General features: G+C 39.2%; 1 protein-coding gene across 2 annotated transcripts in view; it reads right to left on the reverse strand.

Moving 5' to 3' along the window:
• Positions 1–1040: 1040 nt before the first annotated feature.
• LOC139946450 (choline transporter-like protein 1) overlaps positions 1041–21855 on the reverse strand; it is a 31148-nt gene continuing 10333 nt past the window's right edge. Inside the window, exons 4-17 of one of the 2 annotated variants that reach the window (XM_071944111.1) lie at positions 19531–19673; positions 18533–18745; positions 17008–17174; positions 15823–15912; positions 15253–15386; positions 14096–14282; positions 12682–12850; positions 12093–12233; positions 11251–11366; positions 10557–10594; positions 9578–9706; positions 4824–4916; positions 3054–3149; positions 1041–2561 (exon numbers count right to left, since the gene is read on the reverse strand). In XM_071944111.1, the coding sequence (XP_071800212.1) occupies positions 2283–2561; positions 3054–3149; positions 4824–4916; positions 9578–9706; positions 10557–10594; positions 11251–11366; positions 12093–12233; positions 12682–12850; positions 14096–14282; positions 15253–15386; positions 15823–15912; positions 17008–17174; positions 18533–18745; positions 19531–19673 (1995 nt within the window). In that variant the 3' untranslated portion in view covers positions 1041–2282. Of the gene's footprint in view, positions 2562–3053; positions 3150–4823; positions 4917–6134; positions 6228–9577; positions 9707–10556; positions 10595–11250; positions 11367–12092; positions 12234–12681; positions 12851–14095; positions 14283–15252; positions 15387–15822; positions 15913–17007; positions 17175–18532; positions 18746–19530; positions 19674–21855 lie in introns of both variants that reach the window. The other variant, XM_071944110.1, reaches the window with a different exon arrangement.

Consider the following 21855-nt stretch of genomic DNA (forward strand, 5'->3'; position numbering starts at 1 on the left):
ATTCAACCAGGCAGATGTTTAACCCTCCTACTGTCTGACCATTCAATACCATCCACTGTATTTTTGAATGATGCCAGCCTGCATATTCGATATCATATGGCGAATGCGTTCAGTCAACCCTCCTTCTGTCTAACCATTTACTATTATTCGCTGTGGTTTGGAGCGATAAATAAACGATGTGCAAGCCTGCAAAATGTGGTGAAAGCATCTACACTGTACTGTTGGTGTTGGCAAGACATTGAAGTTCAAGACCGAAACCAAGGCATAAAAGACCAGATAAGTACCAGGCCTTTCCAAGAGGACCATGCCTCCCCTGACACAGACCAGGGGTCAATTTCATAGAGCTGCTTAAGCAAAAAATTTGTTTAAGTACGAAATTAGCTCGCTTATTTTACACTGGTTACTGGCCAAAATTTCATGCCATATACATTGCTTGTGACTGGTATTTAGCTGTTGTTTAATACTTAGCTTACAAATTGAGTGGAGTCTTGGCTGGTAATCTGATTTTTACTAGTCAAGGATGTTTTTGCTTAAGCAAAATTTTGCGCTATGAAATTAGGCCCTGGCTTTGAAAACTACAGTCTGGTACAAAGTGAAAAACTCCCTGCAAAAAATTACTAACAGCACAACGGTTACCAATGGAATCAGTACTGAAAACCTGGACAAAAATAAGTCATTTTTTTTTTCTGAGGAAGGGGACAATCTGGAAAGGGCACCAGGGCAAAAACCAGGGCAACAAGCATCATGGACTCCATGTAGTTCCAAACTTAAAGGAACACGTTGCCTTGGATCGGTCGAGTTGGTCTTTGAAAAGCGTTTGTAACCGTTTCTTATTAAATGCATACGGATAGGAAGATGTTTTAAAAGTAGAAAATAATGATCCACACAACTATCACTCGAAATTGCGTGGTTCTCTTTTTACCTCGTCGACAAACACGGTCGGCCATTTATGGCCAACTGTGTTAGTTCGCAAAGTAAAAGGAAAACCACGCAATTTCGAGGCAAATGTCTGTGGATCATTGTATTCTACTTTTAAAACATCTTTCTAACCATAGGCATTTATAACAAACAGTTAAAAACGCTTTTGAAAGACCAACTCGACCGATCCAGGACAACGTGTTCCTTTAAAGGTCGATTATAGCATGAGGCTTGGTTACACTCACTTTTCTAACAGACTGTTTCTAAGTATATAAAGACAAACAATTCAAGCAAAAAGTGAAAAAGATTTCAAGTTGAATTTCTTTCATGATCTACTACCATGATATGAATGACTATCGGTACATGCATTCAAGATTAAACATTAAATACGAGTAGCATCGATTCTGTATCATTACACAGTGGTTTCTAATTCTTTCCATACGTTATTCTTAACAATTTCTTTCATTCATCACTAATAGGGAAACTGTCCCCATAAACGGCGTTACCAAGATTGACCATACGTTATGACCAAACCAGATCAATCGGGTTCACTGATTGCCCTTCCCTAAAAAGAGGTTACCAAAGTTCAAGCTCAAAAGTGCTCACCACTGCCCTGCAACGTCGCACACCGCAAACTAAAGCTCCTCAAACCACTGAAATTCATCAAACAAAACATGTCACTCAGACTCAATCGCTGCAACGTCTTAAACACTATGTAGACAAGGTTTGCCGATATCCACCAAAACGCTACGATATTAACTACCACAAATTCCTTAGATCGGCGCAACAATTCTTACAATCAAAAATAATATTCAAATACAAAAACAACCAATAAAGTTTTGTTCTCTCGACTAACTCCCCCCAAACCAACAATTAACTCAAACTCCGATCTGTATAGCTGTTTTACAGCAATAGATGGCGATTTTAATTACACTTGTATTTAAATCCCTCAACTTCTGGATGCAAGCACACACATGTCTAAAACTAAAACAGTGTTCTTTCCTGCCTTAAAAAAAGAAAATAATTTTAACAAATTCAGCACCAGTTTTATCCCCCTGCTAATGTTTTCAAAGTTTAAAAATAGCAAAACTCAAATCAAATGTTTACAGTTTTTGCTGACCCCTCCCTGCTCACGGCAGTCCCTTCTAAACATTCCTACCAATAAAGACACATTTTGTTTCTTTACCAGAAACCTCTTCTGTGTATATGTCATCTTAAACTTTAATAACCAACAAACGCTGTACCCAACCCTTCAAATTTTCCGATAACTTTATAGACTTCGGACCAACCAAAGTATAAATTCCCCTTGAATGCTACTGCTTCCGTTCCATTTTAGAGACGACTTCTCGAACCTTCATCTCCTCCTACACATCTTCTTCCTTGGGCTTCTCCTCTTCATCTTCCTTGGGCTTCTCATTTTCCTCCTGGGGTGTCTCACTTTCATCTCCTCGACCGTCCTCCGCACTCCTGAGCGGCTCTTTCTCCCCGGCATCTCCTGAAGGAGGTGGGGACGACTTCTCTTCATCTTCTTCCTCCTTCAGGATGACGTGGGCGGGTGTGGCTGCATCTGTTTCATCTCCACCAGGGACGGGTTTCTTCTTCTTCAAGTTGGCGAGGGCCTCACTGCTATTTGTCACAAACTCCTGGTCAAGACAGATGGGGAAAATAAGTACTCATGTCCTTTATATAGCACTATTGCCAATAATTTCATCTTGCAATAAGGGATGGTTCCCAACAGTCAGGGAAATGGTTAGACTTCGTTCAACTTACTTGAAAACAATCCCCCCCTCAATACCCATCAATCTACATCAAAAAGTTTTTGACTTGCCGTGTTCCAGTCATGCCAGTTGTTAATTTTTCGACCCGTCACATAAACATGAGCTTTCAGGTTGTTTTTGTCTTACCTATTTACCTATGTAATTAATCAATTATGTGTTTTTGACCCCCATATAAACAAAAGGTATAAATAAGAGACCAGTCACATAAACATGAGCTTTCATGTTGTTTTTGTCTTACCTATTTATCTATGTAATTAATAAATTCTGTGTTTTAAGCCCCTCATATAACAAGTTCAGTCTGTTTGAGGAGGGGGGTGGGGGGGGGGAGGGGTTAATAAGAAGTGTGTCATGGCTTACCATTAGGTCTGCATCCATGAAGTATGGTTTCTCAGCTGACCCATCATTGATTCTAACATCCTCACAGAAACACAACAACAGAGTGTCTACAGCCATCTACGGACACAAATTCAACATTATCTTAAATCTCTAATCCCAGAACAAAGCAATTTCAGTAAATTGTACAAAGTCTCTCACTTTGTGATCTAAAGGGCCAGTCACACTGCAGCGATAACGAACATGATAACGATCGCGACGCAAAGAGAACACGCCCTATTGGTTACTCCGCGCAGAATACAAGCACGCTTATTCAACCAATCGAGGGCGTGCACTGTTAATTTAATCGTTATCATTTTTGTAAATCGCTGCAGTGTGACTTGCCCTTTATACTTATGTCAGGCATGATATTTTGTCCTTGGAAAAAAAAAATTAGGAACATTGATTGAGTACAAGGGCGAACCTACATACACATGGTGTAGGCTTTAAAGGGAAGGTACAGGTTTGGTACGTACTCAAAACAAATATTAACTTAAAAACTGACTTGGTAACGAGCATGAGCTGTTGGTAGTATAAAACATTGTGGGAAACGACTCCCTCTGAAGTAACGTCGTTTTTGAGAAAGAGGTAATTTCTCACTAAAATAATAAAAGACTTCTAGCTAGAAGTCTTTTATTCCTATCTGAAAGCACACAAATTCGTCCAACAGAGGTGTTTTTTCTTTTATTTTCTCGCAACTTCGATGACCGATTGAGCCCAAATTTTCACAGGCTTATTATTTTATGCATATGATGGGATACACCAAGTGAGAAGACTGGTCTTTGACAATTACCAAACGTGTACCTTTTCTGGCTATTCAACCACAAATAGTCTGTGCTTCCCAAGGGCAACAACATTGGAAATCGGACTAATGTAGGAAAATATCATGCCTGTAAAAATGTAGACAAAATAACTACATCAGAGAGATAAATATTATTTTTGGTATTACACCACTTCAATGTGTGATAAGCAATGCAGACTCAGTACTGAGGAATCTGCTCTAGAATGCGAGGGTTGTGGGTTCGAATCCCATCTGAGCAGTATGCCTGAGGACTCTTTTGCCCGCAGGAAAGTACTGAGTATACAGTGATTATCACACATCAGTTTAGGATAGAACCAAGAATGAATAGACCCCCGTGCATTGGCCACCATAGCTGGGGTCAAACAATGATAAATGTGCACTTGTGTACGTGCCGCGTACAACTCTTAGCCAATGATAGGTCTTCATTGACCTCAGTGAGTTATGGATGTCTTAAGGACAACAGTTCGGGCTAATCAAACACTCTGGTTTAATTTAGGAAAAATTTTCACAAAATGGTTTCAAAAACCCTTTCAAAATTTGATGTACCTAGTTCTAAAACTCAAATTGAACCACTCTCTACACAATCTTATCTATCAAAGTTTGCGGTACACCATAACGTGAAAAAAATCTCTTTATCAGTTTGTGTATGGGTCTGAAAAGAACTAGTGATAACGACTCATTTGATCAGTATGGTCTAATCGTCTTCAGGAGAAAAATAAAGATTTTCTCTTGAAGATGATCAATGCATACTGATCGAAACGTTGAGTGATTACATCACACTAGTTCTTTTCAGATCCGCCATCGGCTCCATCAAGAACAACAATTTATCGTATTGAGAGATTTCATATAGATGGGGTTACTGCAAAACCTCTCTGTATCTCCGAAATGCAAAATGTCCACTCCTACTTGTTTATACACCTGTCAATCATGAATCAAGGACCCGCCCACCTTACCTCATACACACTCAGGAAACAGCTGGCGGTAAAGTATGCAAATATGGCCCCAATAAACAGGGACACTGCATAGAAGATTATACTCTCATTGGTCTAGACAGGGTGGGGGTTGAACGAGTATACAGGTTGGAGAAGAGGTTGGGATTCAAGCACACAGGGTTGACAAAGAGGGTGGGGTACATGTATAAAAGCACACATAGACAAGTACAGGGTGGGATACGAGCAAACATAGAATGAGGGGTAACACAAACACACAGGGTGGGGGGGGGGCACATACAAGCACACAGGGTGGGGAATACATAGACAAGAAAAGGGTGGGATACGAGCAAACATAGAATGAGGGGTAACACAAACACACAGGGTGGGGGGGGGGCACATACAAGCAAACAGGGTGGGGAACCACCGTCACACAGGGGGATATACAGGCAGATAGGGTGGGGAACACATTGATACACAGGGTAGGAAATGTATTGACACACAAACATGGTGTGGGATAAACACAAACATACAGAGTGGGGGAGAGATAAAAATAGGGAGAGAACAACTTTAAGAAAATTTTTAAAAAACTTTACCGAGTGAAAATCCCACAGCAACTAGTCGAGTTGATCTGGAATTCCCACAATCCCAAACCAACCACAGCATCAAGTCACAAGTAATCATCAAAGAGTTGAGTCTTAACATCTCATACTCAAATTGAGTTTTTGACCTTTGAGAAAGCTCATTTGATAATGTGTAAATTTATGCTATGGATGGTTGGGTAGAGAAGACACAAGGGGTGGATTAGTACAGTGAATTGATTTGCATGCAGTCTGACCTCATCATGCACTTGTACATGTAGTTGTATCACTATAATGGCTTGTTCATACCGGTTCAGACCAGTTCTAACCGGTTCAAACAGGTTCAGCCAGATCAATAGAATATAAAATTCAGTATCAACGTACAATATATCATCACATCACATCCAATAGGGGACTTTTGGGCACTAGGTGTAAGAAGACTAACAACATAAATCCATTGCTCTAATGTAATGTGCGCATACTCAGAACTAGGTAAACAATGGACATATACCTGGTAAGTCTGCTGCCACCTAGCATTTCAAAGTCTCCAAAGACGCGTTAAACATTGCATGCATCATAAGAGTAACGTTTGTTTCCAATCTTTTAAGACTCAGATCTTTTAAAAATAGTTTTTAACGAATTGATAGATGCATTAGAATAAAAGAAAAATCGGTCAGAACTTTCAACATGCAAACTGCGTTCACTGTACCACTCCTCCCGCTGCGTCTTTAAATAGCGCCCTCGCGGGCCATACCTCATAGATCGACATGAAAGCGCCGGCAACCAGGTAGGCGAAAATGCAGGCAACGAATATGGGTACAGCATAGAAATGGAGCTGAGGCAATGTCTGTCGATGAGAACACGAGCGTAGCAAGATGAAAACGACAGCCCAGCAGCAAAAAGAATTTTGGTGGATTTTTTTGGTTTACATTTTCAACAGGCGGGATAATGACGATTCAATTCAGAATGAAAAACAAAAAGAAAATTAGAACAAATGAAATTATAGTTAGAAACAAGATCAACAAGCATTAGGGTGCGTTCGATTAGTTTCCCTGTGTCGACCCCGCGCACGGCCGCGGTTCTCATTCGGGTGAGCCCCTGACAAGAGCTAATCGAACGATCACACTCGCCTCTCAACAATCCACAAGCAGGGCACTGGGGGCTGACCCGGGTGAGCCCCTAGAATGACGTCAAAGCTGTTTGAACGCACCAGGGGCAAACCGGGGTCGACCCGGAGAAGATACGCGAACGCACCCATAAACTCAATTAAATCCCGGTCAAGGGTTACTTGAAGTGTCATGTTACAATGCATTTTACAAAATGATTTGTATGTCATGAAACATCTTACATGATGCTTAAAATCTGGACCAAATAAATTGTTATTTTTATTTAACCCTCCTACTATTGATATTGGATGGTCAAACAGTAAGAGGGTTGAACTTGAACAAAAACTGTCTACTTTGCATAAATGCATCATATTTTTTATGTAATTCTTGTCATTAAAGGAAGAAAACACTTTTGGTTGTCTGAAAACAATTCATTTCACAACTGCCACATTAATAAAGTAACCATTGACCAGACTAAATAGGCCTCAAGAAAGAAATACAAAGTGAGGTAGCAACTTTAAGATGCAAAAATAAAAGTAAACAGACCTGATACTTCTTTGTTCAAAGGGTAAGGCAGATTTTTCCTTAATTAGGCCAATTTCTACAAGAAGAATCCAAGGGGCACCAAGGCGATAAGCCATTTGCGTGTTAGATTTTAATATTGTATGAACATTGACATGCTTGATCACAAGTTATCACTGAAATTTAAATTCCTCAGACTATCGAGACAGTGTTGCGTAGTTAGGTATGAGCTGGTGGCGAACACCCAAACAGATTGTTGAAAATGTTCATGGCACAATTGTACCAGGGTTTGCTCATCTGGAGGTTGCTATGATGCCGCAAATGTTACCGAGTAATTCAATGCGGTAACTTTTGACTAACCAAGTCATTGTACAAGATTTCATTCAAATCTAACTCGCAAATGGCTTATGTTGCCTGTTGCCTCTGTGAAGTATCAGGCCTGGTTACAGAAGAGATGCATGCAGTTCAGAGTCGTCACAATACAGATCAACATTCTGACAAATTTCAATAACTGTTAAAAAAGGTATTGCTTGTCAATTAAAAAAGAACATTTGGGACATATCTTCACACTAATTTATTGTTGGTAAAAGTTGATATTGTCTTTAACGGCACAGCATGTTAAATCTCTTTTTTTAAAACCCTGTTTTGGAAAGTGTATTTGAAAGGGAATTGATTTTAATTTCTTTCTATCTTAAGAAAAATGTTGTCATCTCTAATATACGTTCATGCAAAATCAACTTCATGCCTCATGATAGCCAAATGCCATGGGGCCCATACTCCACTCACCACAAGATCAAATGGCCCCATCTAAATAAATTTGAATAGATTTGAATAAATTTGGAACAGATTGGAATAGTTTGGACATGCTTCAGAACAAAAAAACAACTCTGGCACAAGGGACACATCAACTAAAAGAAAAAGAATTAGGTGAGTGTGAGAAAAAATAGAACAACATCAACATTTTGACGGCTCAAAGCTGGAAGGTCCTTATAAAATGCATTTTCATCTCAAAAAGGGTGATAAATGTAACTAAAATTGTTTTAAAATTTGGGTTGAACAAAGAACAATTTTATGAAATCTACACATATTGTAATGAGGACCTTCCAGTCCTGAGTCAACGATAAGCAGTGTAGCAAGTGAACTTTTAACTAAACTGTAACAAAACAATCATTACAAAACTTTGTTGTTTTTTAAAACCAAATTCACAGTATTTTTGACCACATGAGGTTGTATTAACCTTATTAATTTGTGAAATAAAACAAGTAAAGTCACCTTGTTTTTCATTGATTTTTTTTGTTATCATTGTTATTTATTTAGCCACAACACACAGATAAAACTGTGATGCAGGGGAGTCAACATAAGATAAAAATGTGATGCAGGGGGCTAGGGAAATAGTGGCCCTCATGTGGTCAAAAATAGTCAATGGAATTCAGTTTAAAGTAGTTTCAATGTTTACAATGACAAATATTTGTTTTTTTTCAAAGTTATGCAAAATTTCAACTTTCCTTTTGATGACTAAATCAAGTAGAAATATTTTGGAATATGAAGTCCAATTAAAAACTTCAGATCAGGTAAAAACATTTCATGATTTGAGTCCATAATGCCGGAAAGTTGAAAAATATGTCAGCTCAGTGGACACTATTGGTAATTACTCAAATCAATTGTTGGCATAAAAACTTACTGGGTAACGAGTAATGGAGAGCTGTTGATAGTATAAAACATTGTGAGAAACGGCTCCCTCTGAAGTAATGTAGTTTTCGAGAAAGAAGTAATTTTCCGCGAATTTGATTTCACAGATTTACATTTTGAGATCTCGAAATCAAGCATCTGAAAGCACACAACTTCGTGTGACAAGGGTGTTTTTTCTTTCATTATTATCTCGCAACTTCGACGACCAACTGAGCTCAAATTCTCACAGGTTTGTTGTTATTTTATGCATATGTTGAGATACACCAAGTGAGAAGACTGGTCTTTGACAATTACCAATAGTGTCCAGTGTCTTTAGTAACAAAAGCCTTTTTGAATGAAAATGAAATGTGTGTTCTTAATGTAGTTTTTGCGTTAAACAACACATTGAATGATCTTTTTAATGTTTTGATTTCTTTGTCAGATAAAGACCTTTCTTTTGCTCTGTCAAACCCAGAAATGTTTGCCCTTACATGTATTACCATAATGCTTTACCCGTAAAACTGATAAAACAACTGTACTACCCAAAACAAAAAGTAAACAAATTTTTTAAAGGCAGGTTTGTGCCAACCCAGTTTTATTTTGTGGTATTCAAAGCTGCCACACAATATTTTTGTTGATGTGTTTTGGTTTTGTGTTTTTTGGACTTTTTTAAAACCATTTCATTGTGTAGTTTTATGAATTTTGAAACTTTTGTAATATTTTTATTTGTAATTTTGTAATATATTTATTCTCTCTATAAATGCATCAGCAATTCGGCTTTTTGGTCGTCATGTTTGCATTTTTAAAATCCAATAATACAAATTGATTGACGGTGTTTGTAAACAAAAGAAAGGTCTATTGTTTGGAGCTTGTGAATGAGAATCATGTTAGATAAACTTACCCCCATGATGGCAAGGCCACAGACAGCGGTCAGGGCAACCACAGCGAGCTTCCCCAAGAACAGGACAAAGTCTCCGACGCAGTTGATGGCAGCTACACGTAGAGCATTGGACAGCAGTATGATGAAAGCCTGGCAGTTTTACACAAAGGCAAGTAGATTATATTTCAGTTATTGTAGTTGTGAAGCCACAATGACTCTCAGAAAACTAAAGTGAATCACTGAACTAGCCAAGAACTCCGATGACAAGTAAGTTTTGATTTTAGGGAAAACCCCAGAATTTTTTTCAAGGGAAAGCCCATGCAGTGAGGTAGGCACTGAGAACCCAATCCACATAGTGCCCCCGGCGTGATTCGAACTGGGGTCCTAGACGTGGAAGGCCAGGAAAGATACCACAATGACAACCCCACCAACCTTGCAAAGCAAAGGGAGCTACAGTTACACTTTGCCTTGGATCGGACGAATTGGTCTATAAAAAGCGTTTTAATGTATATGGAATGTATATGGTTAGAAAGATGTGGTAAAAGTAGAATATAATGATCCACACAAGTATCGCTAAAAATTGCACGGTTTTCCAGTGTTGACCAGCAACGATATTCAAGGTCTCAATTCACAAAAAGATGCAAGACTAATTTTCTCATCTGCGTCCTTTTTGTGTTAATGCTTTGAGAAACAGAAAAACACTATTCACTGACTTCTTATTTTATCGTAGCACCCCTTTTCCACTATTTTTGATTGAGTCAATTATAAAGTGTACATTTTTGCGACCTCTGCATTGCCAGAAAGGGGTTGTTACATGTATCTGAGATTCACTGCACTTGATCTAGTTAACAACGATGGGTTCTAACATAACGAACACAGGACCAAGATGCTTTACAACATTTTTATCCCTGTTCATCAGATATACTAATAAACCATTCCTCAAACGTTCTCAACTCTTTTTATTTAATCAAATCTTTGAAATCTCAAAAGTTTCACGAACCTTTTGGGCAGAACTGCAGAATCCACCGCCCTCGATTGCTGGAAAAGAAAATAGGTAAACAAAATGTAAACAATTTCTCCTGTTCAGGGATACTTCTTATCTTTAAAAAAGGAGTTATTTGGGCAAAATATTTAATTTAATTGTGTTTCATTTCATTTATTCTGGTTGTGAAGCCAAGGAATCTCACAAAAGCAAACGATATCACTGTACTAGCCTAAAACCCAATGGAGAGAAGTCAAGGGAGGCAGTTCAGTTTTAGATGTGAGAGGAATACTCCAGAGAATATATTCCATGGAAAACCCACGGCATCGAGTATGAACTGAAAGCCCAATCCAAAACCACTGTGCAATTGAGACAACGTTTTAAATTGATAGCTCATTTTTCTGTAGCTCATGTCGGAAAGTCAGCCATGAATTATTCTCACTACTTAGGCCAAAATCACTCTTTTAAAGATTTTAAACAATCTGGACCCAATGTCATGGCTTGACTTACTGCAAACCTCTGCACTTATAACCAATCAATCCAGAACAGGAGAAATTTTTTACAGAGAGCAATAAGAGCAGGATTCTGTCGTAAGCAGCACTGCGAAATTTGGCCCTGGTTTGGTCAGGTCCACTCTCTATACTGCATTTTATGATTATGGGACGTCGACTCTGGGTAGAATATAAAATCTTGAATCTGAAAGACACTTTACCGATAACGATGTACGCATTCTCATTCAGAAACTTGAGGAACTTCTCCAGACACCAGAGGCAGCAAGACATGCAGCGCAGAATAAACTTGGCCACACTGTTCTCCGAACCCTTCAATCTGAGTTAAAAAAAAAAACAAAGATAATTCATTTCTGGTCAACCCATTTATAGCAATGGAATACAATGTAACAAGAAAATAACCTTGGCCTTTGCATTGTTATTGGTAGAATTCTGGATGGTTCATTAGAATTTCTTTTGTGGTTCTGGAAAGAACAAGTTGCTTAAACCTGGAAAAACTTTGGTGATACAGTACTTTGTCTGCTTTCTGATGTCAACCAGATTTAACAGGATCATACACTGTGAACGGCCTGGATGTGATTTCTCTACAAAAATGGTAAGGTGGCTCACTTTGATGTGATATTGGTAGGGATGCCGTTCACAGTGATACTGGTTTCAACTCGATCAAGAGCTGCTCACTATAACAAGTCATTTTTTGGTTCAAATCAGATTGAACCAGGTCTTCCTTTTTCACTTAAAAAACATCCATAGATTTAGAGTGTTTAATGTCAGATGGCAGTTCATTCCATAGTTTGGGGGCAGACGAAGAAAAGGATCTGTCGCCCAAGGTTTGTAACATTTTGGTCATGGGAAAAGATAAACACAAGTTATTGTTAGAGAGTAAACAGTAACTGGATGATTTTCTTGAATACACCAATGAGATCACTTACGTACTTCAGAGCTTAACCATTTTAAGCTTTATTTGTGAAAATTAGAACTTTTAATGAAGTTGACGCTGAATTGGCGTAATTTGTATTTGTGCTATATTTTGTCTACTCCAACCTACTTCATCTGGGTCCACAGCAGGATTGCTCGAGGGATCTTAACCAGCAGGATGATGAAAGCACCAAACACCATGGAGCCAAGATGGTTCTTGATGAGCAACCCGATGGATCTCAGAATGGGAGAGCTGTAGTTCTCCTTATCTCTACAATAGAAAGAAATAAAAATTAATAATAATAATAGATGTCATAATTGCATCAGGGATATAAAGTGTGCCTGGACGACGATACAGGGATATAGAGTTGGCCTGGACGACGATAGAGGGCCTAAGTTGACGATTTAGCTCCAGAATGCCCAAAAGATTAAAAAAAAAACTGGGGAACAACACTGGGCTTGTAGGACAAAATGGTCAGGGCCAAGTTTCATAAAGCTGTTTAGCAGAAAAAAATGCTTGACAAATTTATTTGCTTAGCAAAAATTTAGTGGGGCACCAGTCACAGCATGATGTAATTTTAGCTGGTAACTTTTTTTTCTGTTAAGCAAGTTTGTATGCTTTGCTTTATGAAATTGGATCCTGGTGGTCCCTTGTGAATACATTTTATTTCTAACTTACATTACCATTGTGTAACATTGGAAACCTGACCAACCCATACCTTGTGAAGTACCAGTCCACGACGCAGGCTGCAATGACAAACTGGTGACATGCCAAGATGAACTCTGCAGTCCATATGAACCCGATGGCGTGGTACCACCACATGTAGGTGACCGGCTCTGGGGGGTCATAGATCACATGACCGGTCTCTGGGTCAATCTTAGGCGTTCCTGTGATGGAGAAAGCGGGAATATTAAAAACTCCCCCACACAGGGGTACCACAGACTGCTACAAAGTACCAAACCTTCCAGCCTAGCATTGGGTACATGGATTCCTGTTTGTTCAGCTGGCACTGGTGGCAGTTGATTTAGGTCGCAAGCCCAAATCAATTAAGTGTAGCCCTCACCTTGAAGTGGCCATCCCGCCGTGTGATGTTAGGCGATCTCTTATTAAAAAAAGATATGGTGGAGCAATATGTGGCAAACCAGAATTTTATCTAGGTTTTAAAGTCACCTGGAAATAGATTTTTTTTTCTTTCAAACATAAGAGTATATGCTTACGAACAATAAAACAATTTTTTTAGTAATTGTTTGTCACGATTTATATGTTTAAAAAATATATAAAGTTGTTTGGGGGGCTGACTCCGCCTGCCCCTTTTGTGACGTCAATCGAGGCAGACTTTGCCTGCAATGCGTATAGTAAACACACGTGCAAAGTACATGTACGTCCAAGTCGTGAGTTGGTACATTACAAAAAGTGTTTTTCTGCATTCAGCAGCAATACACCTGGTCGGCATTGCCGGAAAAAAACAATTTTTTTTTGTTGTTGAAACTTACAAACTCACGACTTGGTCCGTACATGTACTTTGCAATTGTGTTTACCCTATGCATTACAGGCAAAGTCTGCCTCGATTGACGTCACGAACAGCGCCCTCTCGGGTCGGGGTCTACTCTTAAATTTGTAAATAACATAAGAACTGATTTTTTAAAACCTTAGTTAACTGTTTATTCACATTCCACTCATCAAAACACATATATTAGTGACAAAAGCTTTATTTTGAAAAAATACCACTTCCAGGTGACTTTAAGGCATTGCATGGTGAGGTACCAATTATATTCAATTTGTGGTAACACCATTTGCTTTACGAGCTAACTCTTTGGCAGTGAAGTTAATAATGAGAAGTCAATCCACTTTGCAAAAATAGTAGTCCCGACCGATTTCCTACCTTCTGCCCAGGTAGTAGTTACTAAGCAGGCCATGTGTATATCTACTTGCTGGTTAGATTATGTTCTTTTGAGAACTTGTCTTGCTATATACTCAACTATCGCAGAGTAGTTTTTTTGGAATTCAGAAGACTTCTCAGTTCTGAAAAGAACTGTCCTGCTTTTTAACTACTATCTGGACGGAAGGTAGGATATCGGCCGGAAATTTGTCATTATCATAACTTTTCTACTATCTATACTATTTTTTCTAACCTGTGGCCGAGATGCAGACAAACACAACGAGGACGTAGACGAAGAACAAGATGAGAATGAGGAACGTCCAGATCGGTTGGATGAGAAGGAACGGCATGGCTGAGATGGCCTTGCCTGCCTGGCCAAGAAGCTCCACGGTGAAGGCAACTCGTTTCCTCATCACTAAGATCACCAAGAGGAGAATCACCTAAAGGAGAGGGCCAAGACATTCAAGACATCAAGGTTTGAAGAGACGATTACGATCATGTGTTTAGTACAGAGAGCACCTTTGGTCTTTGGAACCGTTTGATTGTTTCAATCAGATATATACAATAAAACTAACTTGTTAAATTTCATTTCAAAAGATGGTAGCGTTTTTGAGACAGCGCTAAATATCTATAGCATTATACAAGCACTTCTTCCAGAAGATGGCCAAGTGCAGAGTTTGAGGGAACTCGCCGGAGCACACTGATGGGGCATGGAGGAGCTCTGTTCCCCACCAGTGGCTCGGTCGATTGTGTCCTGATTCTAAGCAGTTTGTGTGAATGAAGCTGACACGCCGGATGAGGGGCATTGGGGGTTGTGGGCCCCGGTGGGACCCTTGTCTGAGAAGTGCAAGAGCCCACCCGGTAGATAGCTAAGTATGACTTAAAGACACTGGACACTGTTGGTAATTGTCAAAGACCAGTAATCTCACTTGGTGTATCTCAACATATGCACAAAATAACAAACCTGTGGAAATTTGAACTCAATTGGCTGTCGAAGTTGCGAGATAATACTGAAAGAAAAAATACACACGAGGTTGTGTGCTTTCAGATGCTTGATTTCGAGACCTCAAATTCTTAATCTGAGGTCTCGAAATCAAATTCGTGGCAAATTACTTCTTTCTCGAAAATTACTTTACTTCAGAGGGAGCCGTTTCTCACAATGTTTTATACTATCAACAGCTCCCCATTACTTGTTACCAAGTAAGGTTTTATGCTTATAATTATTTTGAGTAATTACCAATAGTGTCCAATGCCTTTAATATAACTACTTGGAATGTGACCTAAATGGCCGCAGCACCACGCAGTGTAATGGGCAATATGGGTCACAAGTCCCCGCGGGACCCTTGTTTTGGAGGTGCGAGAGCACTCCTGGAAGATGGCGAACTACCGGCAGCACCAGCATCTACTCACCGTGAAGACAGTGGCCAAGATGGAGTAGACAAGGAAAGACATGACGTTACGTTGAGCTGCCTCTAACTCTACCTCCATAGCATCTAGCTCCTTCTTCTGAAGGACATAGGTCACCCAGAGGGCCACAGTACCACCTTCAAACAAAGCAACACATCAATCAATACCAGGCCTGTATGCTTCATTTTTGAAAGGGCAAGGGCACTAAGGCATTTTTCTCCTTAGTAAAGGGCACCCTATGAGGAAATTTGTAATTCCTACTGGAGCATTTTCAGGGCACCAAGGCAATCACCAGGGGGGCATGCAATCAATCGCCTTTGTTGCCGCCAGGAATTATCAGGCCTGCAATACACACTTGTTACTAATGGACACCACTAGAACGAAAAATTTGCATAATACTCTGCGCTTTGCTAATAATAGAAGCTCAGTGACCGGATCTCAGAAAAAGTGTCAAATTTCATTGCTCATGCGCACACTACGTCAAAACTGTTTTCTTTTCAGGAATCTTTCTGCAGAATCAGGGATAGTTGTCAGCTCTGATGGGGTGTGTGTGTTATTTGTGTCTCCACTTACCAACAGCACCAACAATGGCAACAATGTAGATGACCCAAACGATGAACTGAGCAATAAGACGAATCAGGAATACCATGATGAATGCCAGCACTATCAAAGAAAATAAGTCAAACAAATAATGTAACAAGTTAAGATCAAACAAACTAAATCTAAGAACTCACTTCAAAGCATTGAAGTTAATAACATGAAGTTTCCAGCCGATTTTCTACCTCCTAAGGTACATGTAGTACTTAATTAACAGAGCAGTTCTTTTCAGAACTACAAGTAGTCTCTCCAATTCCGAAATCTACTCCGCAATAGTAGAATAAACAGGAAGACAAGTTCTTAAAGGCAGAGGACACTATTGGTAATTACTCAAAATAATTATTAGCATAAAACCTTACTTGGTAACGAGTAATGGGGAGAGGTTTGTTGTATAAAACATTGTGAGAAACGGCTCCCTCTGAAGTGCCATAGTTTTCAAGAAAGAGGTAATTTTCCATGAATTTGATTGTGACCTCAAATTTAGAGTATGAGGTCTCGAAATCAATCATCTAAACGCACACAACTTCATGTGACAAGGGTGTTTTTTCTTCCATCATTATCTCGCAACTTCGACGACCAATTGAGCTCAAATTTTCACACGTTTTTTATTTTATGCATATGTTGAGATACAAAAAGTGAGAAGACTGGTCTGTGACAATTACCAATAGTGTCCAGTGTCTTTAACAAACAAATCTAAAAAATGGTGTTACCGCAAACTGAAACTAGATATATTCACAGGGCTCATACATATTCAAAATGTCGAGTTTGAGTCTGAGAGAAAACCTTCCTATTGAAGTAATTATATCCATCAAGACAAAGTAGTTAAATCTTCTTTTTATATGTCTTATTTTTAAATAAAAACAGTTGAATGTATGTTAAGCTGTGTCCAGATACTTTTTTGATTAAATGGTTTTGTGAAAACAGTTCTGTGGTCGATTCCACAAAGAACTTTGGATGAGTCCTAACTTAGGACCAGTCCTAGGAGATATTACAAACTTAGGGCTAGTCCCAAGTTAAGACGAGTTAACTTGAGATAAGACTAGTCTTAACTCTTTGTGAAATCCACCCCAATCCCTGTGGTCTTGTAAATCTTCCCAATAAGTTTGACCTCTGACTTTATAGGATAAAACTATCGGAAAGTTGACGTAACATTGTACTCACGTAACGCAATGCCGCACATGCCCAGTATGGCCCAGCGAGCCATGTAGAGATCAGCCATGACCTTAGAGATGAGACGAGATGAATTCAAGAAGCTAATCAACTTCTCAATGGTGTCTTTACTCAACTCCGTAATGTCCTTAGGTACACAGCGGTTCAAGAGAACATCACTAGAAACAGAAAATTGAAATACATTTAAAAAAAATCTTAGTCTCCCCCCTCTGGAAAAGCCAGCACTGGACCCAATTTCATAAAGCTGCTTAAAGCACAAAAAGTAGCTAAGCACTATACTAATCGTGCTTACCAGAATACGATTACCAGCTAAACTACCATGTCACATGTACAATATGTGAATGGTACCATGCTCATTTCTACTAAGCAAGAAATTATGTTTCACAGAAATGTTAAATACATTTTTAAAAATCTTATTAGTCCCCCCCCCCCCCCTCTGGAAAAACCAGCACTAGACAAAATTTCATAGAGCTGCTGAAGCACAAAAAATAGCTACATGTAAGCTCTATACCAACCGTACTTACTAGAGTAAGGTTACCAGCCAAACTACCATGTCACGTGTACAACTTGTGATGGTATCCTTCTCGTTTATGCTAAGCAGGGATAGTTCAGCTATATTTTCAGCTTAAGAAGCTCTATGAAATTACATGTACCTTCTAGGTTTAATTTCATAAAGCATGCTTTAAAAGCTACCGTTCAGGATACCAGTTACAAATTAGACAAGTGGCACTGAAGTTTGGCATGTAACCTTATTCTGATAAGCATAATTTGGTTGTACTGAGCTAGTTATTGTGGTTTAAGCAGCGCTATAAGACACTGGCTGCTAAATGCGCTGCAGCACCTTGTAAACCCTTATACGATGTTACATAATTATTTTTCTGTTGTGGTATCCCCTCCTAGCATTTGAGTTGCTTGTTAATTGTTTTAATTCGTTTTCATTCGTTCACACCATTATTCATTTGCGTTGCTATATATAGAAATGTTTTTGTTGGTGATTGTTTATGCCTCTGACGAAAATCCTATTTTTGAACGAAAGCTACGGCAATCTCCCCTTCTGAGCTAGTTATTGTGGTTTAAGCAGCGCTAAGACACTGGCTGCTAAATGCGCTGCAGCACCTTCTAAACCCTTATCAATGTTACATAATTATTTTTCTGTTGTGGTATCCCCTTCCTGGTGATCCCTTTGTGTTGCTTGTTAATTGTTTTCATTCGTTCACACCATATTCATTTGCGTTGCTATAAATAGAAATGTTCTTGTTGGTAATTGTTTATGCCTCTGACGCAAATCCTTTTTTGAATCGAAAGCTAAGGCGATCTCCCCTAACTATATTAATTTTGGTTTTTACCCATATACCGGTGTGTGTTAGCACTGTATACTTAGTAACTTCCCGAGTCCTGTGAACAAATATCATAGTATCATAGGCATGTTACTCGGGTGGGATTCCAACCCACGACCCTTGCACTTCTAGAGCAGTGTATTACCTCAAACTAGTTTCTTTACAATATTATTATATACCTTGCAAGGACTACAGAGGGGCACGGTCCGTCCACCCCTTGGGTTGTACCGATGTAGTCCTCCACCTTCACGTCATAATCGCAAAGCATAGATTCTGTCTCCTCGGCAAACATCTTTAAGTCTGAAGTGGTATTCAGCATCTCCTCGGGACACTCCTTGACGCAGATCTCAAGAGAGGGAAACGGCTGCCGAACATCCATGAAGAACACCCGACTAAAACATTTTAAATAATTCATGACTCTTGAATTATGGCTCACAATTAATTTACAATGATAATTAATTTACAATGAACAAGTGACATTTCAGGGTTTACGACTCATGCTTCAAGATTCATTTGAACTAATCACTCTTTAATAATTATCAAAGAAAACACATCTAAATTTTACATAGTCTAAATGAGAAGAATCAAATTATGTTTCAAATTTCACAATTCAAGATTCAGGATGTATGATATATGATTCCCGACTCACACTTCTGAATTAATTATTCACGATTCAAAATTTAAGATTTTTTGATTATACATTCCCAATTCCTGATTCACTATTCAAGGTTCCCAATTCATAATTCATGATTCAAGATTCAAGATTGATGATTCTCCATTCCCAATTCCTGATTCACTAGTCATCATGCTTACGAGTAGAGATTTGAGATTCTTGAATCCCAGTTCCTGATTTGCTACTCATGATTCCCAGTTTATGATTCATGATTCACAGTTCAAGAGTCGAAACTTTAATGACTCATGATTCGTGCTTAAAAAGTCTTAGTTCTTTACCACACTAATACTAAAAGACAGTCACAAGTAAACTTTGTCTTTGTTCATCCAAAAATATTTATAAACACAACTCCATTCCAAAAATTATGTCAAAACAGTGCACTAAGTATTTGGTAGTGCATTTATTTGTAGCCTTTGCTCAAACACTTTCTTTGTAATCTATACATTGCTTGAGCCAATAATCCTAACATACGGCTTGAAACAAGCCTAACTATGAAGAACTTACGGTCTCTCTGTCATATCCATGCCAGAGTTTGAAATGTTAGCAATCTCAGGGTTGTCCATTCCACAGATGTTACCATAGCTGTCGTAGCCATAGATCAGTCTAAGCACGTTGCCAGTGGCGATGGAATAACCAGCAATGAAAAACTGTAAATGAAAATGTTAAGAAAGTCTTTGAATACTTGCATCTTTAAAGGAATATAGCTCTCAAGTCAAAATAAGTTTCAACAACATGTAAGTAATGATAAACAGTGTGGTACATGTACATGTAAGCAACCATTTCGGTTTTTCACCTGCTTCATGTGCTTAGTATTAAGAAAGTAATTTGAGATAAAAAAACCAAAATGGACTACAGCAGGGTTTGAACCAACATTAATGTGCCGGCCGTCTACATAATTTGCTATCTAGCCCGATGTAGGTTCCAGGCCTGAAACCTTTTAATTAGGCATCTGAATTCGTATATGCAACAAGGGTGATCTTTCTTTCATAACTCTCATGCATCTGCGATGACCAATTGAGTAAAGATTTTTACAGATTTGTTATTTTATGCATGTTGGGATACACCAAGTGAGAATACTGGTCTTTGACAATTACCAAACATGTCAGTGCCTTTAACATAGCCATCCAACCAATTAACTTAAGCCGTGTTCGCAGTGGACTTAATTTGGGCAAACTAACCGAGCCAATGGTAACTTACCCATTTTAAATCTAGTGCGAACAGCCTGGGTAGTTTTCCTGACAGGTAACTTACCCACGCCGCGCGGTTAGTTTAACCGAGCCAAAGGTAGACTTGACTCAAGTCCCAATCCCGTGCCATCCCCAGGAAACTACTGTTTTGTGATGCTCTGCATTCCAAAACCTGTTCTGCATGCGGGACAGGGACTTGACGATGTCGCAGTCGCCTGATATGTAAATGTATTCACTTATGAATATGTAACATTGTTACGTGATACGTTTTGACCAATCAAACGCACCCAAAATGAAGACTAGTTCATTTGTCATTTGTGGGTTAAGTACTTAGTTGATGATTGAAATAATTTTTTTTAATAACCAATTAATTATAAAAAAGAAAGCACTAAATGTTCATTTGAATTTAAGTAACATGTTGTAACATACATTGGGGTCGTTTTTTTTTCTTAAAATTTGAATTTTGGGAAGTGCAATAAAACGACTTATGACACGGACACCCCCTTGCCTGCTAATGAGTTTACCCGCCCCACGCGCGTGCCGCGTATAGACGCGTGCCTTACAACGTCTTCTACTGTGATGTCACAGAGTATAATGAATATTTTACCGGCGGGCAGCGCTTCCACGCTCCCATTGGTTTTGTACATCTCCCCATTTGGGGAGATTTTCCTATAACAACGTGCAGAGTAAGAAACGACATCGTCAAGTCCCATTCTCGGGACCACATTTTGACGGCGAGCGCGCACTGTACTGTGTATGCTACGTGTTGTTATAGTAAGTTTGGGTATATGCTTAGGGACCTCTCACACGAGAATGGGACTTGAATCAAGTCTAAGCCAAAGGTGCCCAGGAAGATTGACCGAGTCAGTTTAACCGAGCCAGAAGATCCAGTGCGGACGCGACGTCTCGGTTAAATCTTCCTGACCCGAGGAAGCTGACATGTTTTGTCATGGAAGAATAAGATTTTTGTGATTATCGAACTATTCAATGTAGCACAAATCAGGAATGCAACTCTTAAGCTGAAAAACGCGGAATGATTTTCCCGTACACGGGTTTATAAGTTTGAGAAATGACCCTTTCAGAAGTTGCGATCAAAAGTTTCAACATGACGGTGATTTGTACAGCAGTAATAGGCAAAAGCTAGATCGCGTGTACTAAAGCTAGCCGAGTCCCTTTATGTCTTTATGCACAACACAAACACAACGGAGCCAGGCCGTGCAGAAAATAGTGTAGAAGGTATTCCTAGCGTAATGGGCTCTTTGTGTCGAAGCATGCCTCATTGGCAGGCGGCGTTGTACATGCTCTTTTGCCTAGCAAGTTGTAAAAAAACAAAAGAGGAGCCGAAAACCAAAAAGTGCGGTCAAAGGTTACGCAGGGAGCCAGCTCGGTCAGTTTACCCACGGTCTCGGTAAGTTTACCCGAGTCAAATAAATTCAAGTGCGGACGGTGGGAAAGTTAACCCCTCGGAATGTTACCCAGCGTCATGGTTAAGTTACCCAAAATATTAATCCAGTGCGAACACGGCTATAGATCTAATATGAATGTTATACAAAACAAACCATGCAGCAAGCCTACATTTTGGATTAGTGCGATGAAGAAAATATTTTCATTCTTTGTGCCACTAATCTCTGCTTGGCCTCAT

The sequence above is a fragment of the Asterias amurensis genome, chromosome 13 (assembly GCF_032118995.1).
Source record: "Asterias amurensis chromosome 13, ASM3211899v1".
NCBI lineage: Eukaryota > Metazoa > Echinodermata > Asteroidea > Forcipulatida > Asteriidae > Asterias > Asterias amurensis.